The sequence below is a fragment of the Pinus tabuliformis genome, chromosome 7 (genome assembly GCF_031772625.1).
Source record: "Pinus tabuliformis cultivar Carrire ecotype Pingquan chromosome 7, CPIR1, whole genome shotgun sequence".
NCBI classification, from domain to species: Eukaryota; Viridiplantae; Streptophyta; class Pinopsida; order Pinales; family Pinaceae; genus Pinus; species Pinus tabuliformis.
Genome location: NC_142293.1, coordinates 119,699,081 through 119,710,241, shown reverse-complemented (window position 1 = coordinate 119,710,241; position 11,161 = coordinate 119,699,081). Strand labels below are relative to the sequence as shown.

The 11,161-nt window shown below is 36.4% G+C and overlaps 1 protein-coding gene across 2 annotated transcripts; it reads right to left on the bottom strand.

Annotated features, from left to right (window-relative positions):
* Positions 1-625: 625 nt before the first annotated feature.
* LOC149246031 (peroxidase 12-like) lies at positions 626-3,675 on the bottom strand. 2 transcript variants are annotated; one of them, XM_089455634.1, is made up of 5 exons: positions 3,558-3,675; positions 3,064-3,349; positions 1,778-1,963; positions 1,483-1,651; positions 626-1,343 (listed from the first exon to the last, which is right to left on the bottom strand). In XM_089455634.1, the coding sequence occupies exons 1-5, from the start codon at positions 3,608-3,610 to the stop codon at positions 877-879; spliced, it is 1,161 nt and encodes a 386-aa protein (XP_089311760.1). In that variant the 5' UTR covers positions 3,611-3,675; the 3' UTR covers positions 626-876. The 2 variants fall into 2 exon arrangements, with proteins under 2 accessions (XP_089311760.1, XP_089311761.1); XM_089455635.1 differs by having other exon boundaries at positions 3,064-3,346; positions 3,558-3,637.
* Positions 3,676-11,161: the final 7,486 nt, after the last annotated feature.

The following is an 11,161-nucleotide window of genomic DNA, read 5'->3' as shown; positions in this document are numbered from 1 at the left end:
GGCTCTGTCATGTATGAATATCTAAATTAAGATAAATGAGAATGTAAAAATCATTTTTATATGGTTGAGCAAGTAAAGAGCCATTTGACTGTGTAAGTTTGAGTGAGAGGTAGTGGAGATATAATATAATCCAAAATTTTGTTTGTTGAGATATGACCCTTTTTAGTGTTTCTTACTTGGAGCACCAGCGTCCAATTTATTATGGCTAATTTATTTGCATATGCTACCTAATATGATCCAAAATTTGATTTGTTGAGATATGGTCTTATGAGTAACTTTTTACTTTGTTTCGTTGTTAGTTTAATTTCTGTTTCAATTAAACCTCTGCGCGATGTGCTTCCCACAACTAGAGATTTGACTTGCCGCAACAAATTTCGAAGCCATACTTCTCTCCTCTGCCCCTTAAAATTTTCTAACACCCTGTAACCCATTTCTACGTTTTGGTTGCAATATTTTAGATAAATATAAGTCTGATGTAGGTTTCCAAAAGATAACAGACCAAAGATTTCAAAAACGGCTAAACAATACGTAAACGAATGCAGAAATTGACTATGTTCATGGATTTGACAAATCCAACTACATAATTGATATGCAAAATTTGCCAACATTAGAGTTTAAATTCTGTAAAGTTTCTTATTGGAAATTGCCGGAACCGATTGGAAATCTGATCATCAACAAGAAACGTTATTTATTTTCAACGAGAATACACTGTATTCAGGCTTGATTTCTGCTCTTTCAGAAGGTCAAAAGGGAAAAAGTAATATGTAGAACAAGCATCGCAAAGGGTTTACAAGATGCCGGTTATATATATTTATTGGACTTCGCTGGGAATTAACGCTGGTTGCTTATATTTGAGATTCGCTGAGAAGCCTAATCTTACATAGAATAAGATGTCGATTCTTGAGACGCCTCTGGATCCATAATCGAAAATGTTGAAGGATTCGAAGCCCAGCAGTTCTTACGGATCTCTCCCTCGCTTCCTGTGAGCACATCCAGCTGCCCCATTTTGAGCATGCTGAGCACAAACTGTTCAAAGAAGAGGGTCTGATTCACCGCAAATTTGATGACAATGTCGCGGGTTCGAGTGTCGGTGTAAAGAGTCTGGTCAGAAGTGAAGAGGGTCTGTCGGTTGAGGAGATCGACGTAGTATTTGTTGTCGAACAAATTGGGAGTGCGAATATCCAATTTGGTGGTGTTAACGGTGGTACTGGTAGGGCAGGTGAGATAAAGATTCTTAGCAAAACTCTGGTCCATCGTGAGATCCCGCATTTGTGTACCGGTGGTGCTGTTATATAGCCTGTTGTCGAAGGAGGAGCAGTTGCTTCTGCCAATTGTATGTCCTCCTGATCACACACATAGTAATACATAAAAAAGAATTGCACCCAGATCAATACTCAGAGTCTTTCATGAGTTTATCATGAGCTCCCAAAGAATTTGAAAAAGAAAAAAGGGGGAAAATTGTTGATGGGCCGGTAGTAATACCTGAGAGGGCCACCAGATCTGTGAAACTCAAGCCTTTGGGACCCAAAACACTGATAAGCCCCGTTACATTGGAGGTTGGGGATGGCAAATTGGCAAGAACGGTCGATCGATTGGCGAAGGTAAGGCTGTCCCTGCGGCCGAGTGGTAAGGGGTAGAACGGTCCTCCAGCCTGCAACAAAACACACATATATATATATATGAAAAACCTTATATAAGCAAATGCATTCCAAACATGAATGACGCACAAATTAAATAAGCGTTGCGGCAATGTGAGCGGAGAAACGAAATTAGTTACCATTACAACGGAGTCACGAGCCGCTAAGGTAAGAATGTCGGCACACGACACAATTCCGCTGCAGGCTGCTTCGACGTTCTGTTTGATGTCGTTGATAATCTTAAAAGCCTGCGCTCTGAGTGATAGGTTTGGGGGAGCCGTCTGCTCACCTGACGTTGCGTTCAACAACACCGAACCATCGCATCCCTGGAACCAATAAGCTGTATTAATTCCTAACTGTTACAGTTTTATGGTTGCTAATTCGGGTTAAATTAAATACATATATTGGTTACAGTAAAACCTACCTTTATTCAGGATTTACATTGGTTTTTCTGGTTAAAGCTATTTATATATTTAAAATTTTATTTTAGATAATTAAAATTTAAGATTGGGTTAAAAGTTGTCTCCTCACCTTACAAATATTTAAACTTCACCATTGATTTTAGTGAAGAAATAAATATATGTTTGAATAGATTGTATAATATTTATTTTTTAGTCAAAAGTCATGGGTTCAAATATATACATTTTTATAGATTTTAGTAATTATAAAATAAAATCGTTATTACATCAATAAAAAAAAAATTAAATTGACTTTATCATAAACTTAAAATAAATAAATATATACGTTCAATCACTAAGAAAATTTATCGTAACTTAGTGGTCAAATTAATAGTGGATAACCATTAATGACTTTTTATTGACTTGTCACAGTTATTCAAGGAAAATCAAAGCTATCCAAGGACTTTCAATCTTGGGATATGCATCTGATTTTGGGCCATTAACCTATTTCATTAATCTATTAATTTTTTTTTTGCCAAATCTTAATTTTTATTATTTAAAATAAATTTTTGACTTCATATATAAATTCAACCACATGAAAAACCCTACTAAAAACACTCGGATTTACAACTCACACTTATAATTCCAAACAATCCAGCGAAATTTTTGAGCAAATAAAATAAAAAAATATAATATTTGTACACTATCATCTCAATTTTTGTTCCTTTACATTTCCTAAATTTTTATAAACATTTCCTACCATCTTCTTTAAATTTCAAAAAAAATCCAATAGATGTTATAAGTGGTATATTTTTCACATTTTTTTTTGAGATTTCATCTCAAGCTCTTTTTTCCTTCCTAAAATGTAACATGTAACAAGAGTTAACCTTATAAAATGTAATATGTAACCATATTTAACTTGATAAAAGTGGAAAATGCAACTGTTCGAAAATCAATATCCGAGAAGCATGCACAGGTAATTGCTAATAAATTTGACATCGGCCATGTATGCAATGGGATAGTTGTACCTCGACAAAACAGTCGTGGAAGTGGAGCCTCAACAATCCTGCAGCCTGTGTGATGTCTGCACTCAAATAGACTTCCATGCGCTGCCACACTATGGACTCCAGTGACGGGCAACTCGAGCTGTAGAACGTCCAAGAAAGACCCGCCACGGGACTCGGCAGAGCATTGACAGCACCGCCATAGATCACAAACACGCAGAGAATAACAGAAGCCAGAGCCGTGCTAAACTTGCCCATGTCGGCCACAGCTTTGGCTTTGCTTTGATGTGGAATAGATTCTTCGATCCTGCTGCGTTTTATGAACATTGCGAGTTATCAAATGCAAAAATTTCCAATCCAAAGAAAAACCAGAACATCTGTCATAAAAAGTAATCTGGCTCCTAAAATTCTTTGCAAATTATTGATATTAAACTTGCTAAAATAAATATCAAATAGCAGGCGCAAATTTCTTCGAACTGTAATAACAATACAACATAAAACCAGAATTGCAGGCTTACTCGATTGAAATGAAGGAAATCCACTGGCCTTTCAGATGGGTGAGAGCTCTCATTGCCAACCTACATTTATAGGCCTTCAAAGTTCAGACTGAGGGCGAACAGATGGAGGGTGGATAAGTTTTCAAACTTGTGATTGTGCAACTAGGAATGTCTGAATCGCATTATTGCACTTGAATAGGACGTATCTGACAGCCATGTCATGTCACAGTTGATATTGTACTCTAATTTTACCATGTGAAGTTAAAAATATGTATAAATATATTCATGTGCTTGCGTCTTATCGTAATCGTGATGAGGTCACCGGTTGAGTAAATGTTACATAATCCCATGAGAGCGAGCTGTAAAATGTTAGAAAAGATTTTCGACATTTCTGGCCACCAGTGTATAATCGTTTAAATCCAACGGGATTTTTTAATTAAACTCCAAACAGACAAGAAGGAATTGTTTAATACAATAGCTAAACTTTTCAAGACATTCGTGATATCATCGTCTTGAGCATTCGCATCATCACTTTAATAAAATCAAAGTTATCAAGGGCCACAAAATTTTACATGCTTTTCCCAGTCAACGGTATTCAGTTTGTTGCGTGTTGATATAAAACACACATGTTTAACAGGGAATGAGGTGGATACTAAACTATAACGCTTAAACCAGTGAGTAGACTTAATGAAAATTTGCCTTATTCTTTCGAGCTGCTTCTTGACAATCTGGTTGAGCTCAAAAATATTCTTGAAACTGCGTACGTAAGTTCTTCAAATTACATAATCTTTAATTTTGATGTATTAAAGGCTTTTTGGAGTGATGAATTTATCTTTCTAGGTTGAGCAATGTGCCATAAACCTTAGTAATGACGGTGTCTATAGTGGTTTGAGTCTCAATGGCAAGAGAGATTAATTTAATTGGAGTTTTTTAGTTTTTAAATAAGTTATATTTCACATAAATATTATTGGTCAATATTATGGGTTCTCATTATAAACATTGAGCTCCAAAAACAATTGGTAACTTGACCAAGTCAAGTTCCATGAACTACTTTAATAATGCTCCCTTAAACTTGACTTGGGGAGATTAACCCGGTCCCAATCACTTTGTGGAAGTCCATATGAAAAGTTTACCACCTACCAAAGTACATGGGTAACTAGCAGTTGTATCCTCTAGTTATATAAGACATCTTTTCACATATAGGGTTCATCAACCATCTCACATTATCACATTCCCCCCTCAAGCTAGAATACCACTAGACTTGCCACCCTGATACCTATCCAAGTTGCCCATGCCACAACTTGATAACTCCATGTGCCACTACACCTGATCAAACACCTACAACAATAGTTAGCTTACAATACACTCACCACCCTTGTACCTATCCAAGTAGTTCATTCCACAACTTGTGCAAGGAAAATGTTGAGGATGGATATCTATTTGAAAGTTTAGAAACCTTGGCGGATCTTGGTAATTTATAATAGAAAAATTGTAAAATGTTTGATGATATTTTTGTAAAAATATCTAAAATTCAAATTATATTATATTAGTCTATATAAGATCTTGGCGATTTTTAAGGTAAAATATAAAACTTGGCCAAATTATTTTTAGAAAAAAATGGAAATTGGCGAATATTTTTTTTGAAAAAAGTATAGAAAATTGCGAGGTAAACAAAGCTCCTGACTTTGAAACCCATCTGACACGTAGAAAATATTAATAAGACTTCGAAATTCACAAAATTGTAGACATTATTCATAGTTTCCTTTCTCCATCTGTCCTTTGCCTAACACAACGTGATGATTGCTCCCTAGGTGTTCACATAAGCACATCTCTCCCAATCTCTCCATGCCAACCAGGAGACGCCACAATATTGCAGACATTAATAAGGCTTTGAAACGATCAAATCGCTACTAGTGATAACACACAACATTTTAAAAAATTTCATCTACATCAAGTTTATGGGTGTGAAGATATACATTCTAAGGGTCAAAAGCGGTCAAATATCTTGAGATGCAAACCTGTTTTTAGAGTGAAAAGAGATTTGACCCCTCTCGACCCTTGATAGATTTGGAGTTAAGATGGATCTAAGGGTTAAACAACAATTGATGTAGAGTTGAACCTTTATATAATTGTACTTTTCATAGTTTTTAAATAAAACTTTGAAGTGAGAGGTTGTAAAACATCTTATAAACAAGTAATATTAAGGATTGGTAATATTTTATTTGTTTATGGGGAGGCAGGAGCGGGAGGGGTTGTGTCACGCCCACGAGTTGAACATGAGCGACGAGTGACGGAGGGGTGGCAATCTTCAGTTAAAGGTGACAAGCCGAGTTGTGACAACAAGCGGGTGCGTTCAGTTAAACGTGCCCTGGCAAGCGTTCGACGATGAGTTGCGATGATGAGTTGTGACGATGAATTGCGATGATGAGTTGTGACGAGCTATTTGGAGGGTCAAAAAACGAAAAAGGTAAAAATGACTAAGTATGGAAAGGCGCATGCGATGAGTTTATAGAGGTTTTGAAAAATCGACGAGTCGGTGGGCCGACGTGCAGAGCGACGAGCTGGGTGGACCGAAACACCTCTTGATATTTTATTAGTCGATTTGTATGGTCGACCTAGGTGGCCCGACCCACCTTATCTCTTGGAGGAGGTGTGTATATGGATGACGAGTTGGAAGAGTAAGGCATCAAGAAATCCAAGCAAGTTTAAATTTAAGCATTGAGCGAGCTAAGGAGAAGAGAAAATAAGAGGAGAGGCGACGTACAAGAGGCCCGAGGGCCATAGTACTAATTGAGGCAAAGAGTTGCATATTTAGGTGAAGTTCGGGTGCATTCTGGATGGTTGAGCTACAGGTGGGGCGACCCTGCCCATGGACGAGTTACGTCGGGTGCTCCTACCTGAACGGGTGAGTTGTAGTGCGAAGATTCGACGGTGGGGTGCTTCTGCCCGGCGAGCTGTCAAGGGTGACACGATAGTTAGGGCACCTCTGCCCAGGCGAGTTGCGGTTGAACGGTAACATGGTTGGCATGATGAGCGGAGAGGTTGACAGGGTGGGCGCCCCTGCCCAACAACCAGCTGCGATGGGGGACCCGCAAGAGGGCGCCTCTGCCCAAACGAGATGAACAAGTGAGGGCACTGCTGAATGGAAGGGCGACCCGAGGTGGGCAACCCTGAACGAGCTGCACGACTGAACTAGCGAGGGCGCTGCTGAACGGAAGGGCGACCCAGGGTGGGAGACCTTGAACGAGCAGGCCGGATTGCTGACTTTGGCAATTTGTCGAGGTGAATTTGGGGTTCTTGGCAAAGACTGAATTTGCAAAGATACCTATAAAAACGGTTTATTTATTATCATTTGGGCAGACTCTAATCTGGGATTTGCCCCTCCCATTAAAATAAGTTTATCTGTTATGCACATTTATAAATGATGATGAATGTTATTTCCGTTGTGTAAATATGATGAATGCTTAGTAGATTGCAGAAAAATACTAAGTGTTGAATGTTAGGCGTAGCCTGTACTCATTAGTATTGGTAAAAAGAATTTGGGTAGCAGTGCCGCACTTGCCTATGCCTGGTTGAAAGACCACTGCCAAGATAGGGGAGTGACAGATGGTATCAAAGGTGATTTGGAAAATGAGTTGACGCTGATCACACTGCACTTCGTGACAAATGGTATTAAAGGATTTGATTCAAACGAATCAAGATTTGTAGATTGACGTGAATACTTCGTTACAGTTGCTATCTGTTGGTAGCAGTTGGTATTGGGTTTTGAAGCTGATGACCATTGAGGGTAAAGAAGGTATTGAAAACTTGTCGAACAGATGAAGATGGTCGAAAGAGCATTTTAGAAGCTTGAAGACATGACAGATTATTGGAAAGACGAAATGCAGAAGTGCTATGAAGCTCTTGTGCAAGAGTGGGAACTCTTGATACACATGGGAGACAAGATAGTGAACATGCAGAAGGACTTGGGTAATCTTCATGGAAGGACTGTTGAACTTGATGAACTTGACGAGAAGATACAACAAGGTGATTGAAGACTCCAAGAACTCATGGATGAGTGAGTTTGACTAAGGGAGAAAAGCACCATGGCGCAGGCAAAAGTCAAGGGACTTGAGGATGAAATCAAGAGGGACTTTCTTGGTAGAAAGCCCATTGTGATAGAGCAAGATGAGCTCGATTACATTGACAAACTTGGGGACTATCACCGAACCATGAAGGAAGATGTTCGGAAGATTGGGTCACTTCGGATGGAAAGAGTCAATGTGTGTCAAGTAGGAGCACTTAAGCAAAATATGATGGAGGAAAAGCTTGATGGAGTTCAAGCTAAACCAGGATAGAGTTGCTTAGATGAACCGAACAAGGAGCTGAAGTACCTTAAGAAGGAAGTCAGGTCGAAACATAAGTCGAAAGACTCTTCTGAGGTCAAATTGTTGAAGAAGGTTGCAAAGATAAGACGTAAGATCAAGCCTAGAGAGGATGGTGATGCCTTGAAGCTGAGTTTTGTGCAAGTAACTGTACATGGAAATAATTTTGCTGCATTGGTCTGGGGTAGGACTTTCTGAAGGTTGCACAAGCCATACTAATGTTGGACCAAGACATTCTCTTGATTACAACTGCAGGAAAAACGATGTTGGTTCCGATGAAAAGAAGGAGTTGCTTGGGATATAGACCAAAGATGGCTTCTATGAATTTGTATCCAAAGGATTCGAATGTGAAGCATGATTATGTGGAGCAAATAGGACTTATATGTATGACTCAAACAACGAAGAAAATGAAGTTAGTTGACTTTTTTGCGAAATCTAGAAGGAAAGATGAAGGTGGAAAGACAGTTTCACAGATCTTGAGACACTTGATAGGTGCATCTTCTACAAAGGATCTTCACCATGGAGTTGGAGATGGAGGGAGTTTGAATACTTCTTCTAAGGTAATCGTTGGTGAAGATTATGCAGGTAGAGATCCGGATGGCATAGTGTATTTTTGTAGGTATGCCATGGGCATATATGACTTTCAGTTGACGAAAGACAAGCTTGAAAAGCTTGGTTGTACACATGAGGAGGTTGGTCCCTATTATGAAACCCTAGAGTAGGGTTTGTCTGTTCTATGGATGCTGACACTGGTCTTTTTGTTTATAAACGATTGTAATATGTGTATGGTTTGAACAATAGCGTTATGGATACAATTCTGTGGATCTTTCTTTACTTATGAAAATTTGAAAGCTTCATCAGAAGTTACCTATGTTGTATTCTGTTTCCTCCGACACTCTGTTTCACTATAATATCATTAGTAATCCCGCTGTGCTTTACTGTTCTCGTTACGCTCTCCACTTGCTGTTCTGGTTCTGCTGTATGTGTGAATTCGTTCTTGGTTGTTGTTCGATGGGAATATTAAGAAATACGACTCACGATGTCGGTCTTAGTCTGCTAGAACTATTCTTAACAATACGATAGATAAATATACAGTATTACAGTGATAGGCAATGATACAGATGGACAGTTTAGAATAAGATTTGTCTTTTCTTTTATTTCTTTATTATGAAATTGTTGAACCTTTCTCTTGTCTTACATTGTTGCTTTTATACATTTTTTGTTATAGTTAATTGAAACTGCCATTGCTTTCAGTTGAACAGAAATGATATGGTTGTGTAACTACAGTTTGGTTGACATTAAAGATCTTTATTTAGATAGTTTTTGTCTTTTCCTCTTTAAATTGACAGATCAATTTTTAAACTACTGTTTATTACTGTTTGGACCATAAGAACCCTAACCGACCATTTAACTTTGACTAACATAGCAACTAAAAGTAAAAGTAAAATAAAATCCTATCTCATGACCTGATAAACTAATCATAAAAAAAACAATCCAAATACTCAAACAACCTTCCAACCTGGCAGAGACTTCACCCAGTCATGGTGAGCTGGATGCTCCTACATCACTTATCCAAATCTAGTTCTAAGTAGCTTAGTTTATATATTCTACATTTGCACTTTCTTAGTTCATATATTTTGTGATAAATTGTTAAAAAATATTGGAGTGGCAAATTAGCTTAAATTTAACCAAAAAAATATTTTAATAACAATTTATTTATAATATAGCTAAAAATGTTAAAATCATAATTTTGAATTTTTAAATTAATATGGATTAAGTCGCAAAATTTTTAAGATTCTAAATTTATTTATACATTTAAAAATATATTTCAAATAATAAAAAATAATAATCTCATAAAAAAAATTATCATCCACCCAAAAAAACATAAAATTATATATATATATATATATATAACATAAAATTATATATATATATATAAAATATGAGAAACCTTTACCTATTAAGAAAAACATATACACATAGCAATTAAATTTCACCCTTTTAAAATGATGCGACATATCTCCACATAATGTTCCTCCAATAAACCAGGATAAATAAAATTGTAAACGAAAGTTCCACATGCTCTTCTACCTGCTCCCATACCTAAACATATTGAAAGTTTACACTTCAAAAAAAACCCATTAAATATTCTCAATATCTTAAAGTAAGTTCCATAGCGTGAAAAAAAAGACGAACCTTAAAATGACAAGTGGCCACCACAGTGAACTTCTTTACATCTGCATTAGAGTAAACAAGGAACCGCCCATTATTTCAAGGTGTATCTCTCCATATATTATATTATTTTCGTACTATTGTCTATCTAGTGAAGGTTTGTTTATGTTAAATTTCGACCTACTCATTCTTTTATATACCTCACCATCCTCATCCACTTATACCATATTTTCCGTGTGTTTTATATCAACACTCAATGTTCAACTAATACCATTGATTTCCTAAATTAAGAATCTAATCCTAAAAAACGATGACTGTTCATATAATTTTTCCTATTATGTCATATTATAGGGATTTATAATTCTGCGGTGTTAAGTTAAAGTGTAAGTGAAATTGTTAAATTATATTGATTAACTAAATAAATTAATTTTTATAAAAACTATGAGATTTAATATTTATTAAATTTTAGTTTTAAATTTTATGGAGAGGGATCAAGGTATGAGTTAATTGTTGGTTAAATTTATGGGGTTTAATATTTATTAAATTTTAGATTTAAATTTTATGAGAGAAATTAAAAGTAAAGTTAATTATGAAAGTTATATTATTTAAAGTAAGGGTATCTTTAAATCAATTGTGGATTTCTAGGATATTTTAAGATCTAAAAGTCATGGGTTAGGTTAATTATTTGACTTCACAGGTGTCCATCAAATCTTAAAATATTTCATGAATCCACAATCCACTTAAATTCTAGGTACTAAAAGAAGTTCAAGTTCAACCAAACCTTTTTTTTCAGAGAGAAAATCATCATATATTATATTAAGAAAATATAATGAGCTGATACATAAAAAGCCAAAACATTTCGGCCGGCTGATCCTGAGTATGCTAAAGATATTAGCTGTAGACTAGCAGATGCTAGAAAATCTGGGCATATAACAAGATTGTGCTGTAACAAAATCCATATGTGAAGACCCTATATATCAAAACATATCCTTGATAATCATCCAAAAAGGAGAGAAGATTTCTGGGAATAAGATCCGCATAGAGCACAGAATAAAAACTGTGTGAGAAGAAAAGAAAACCCTGAGAAAA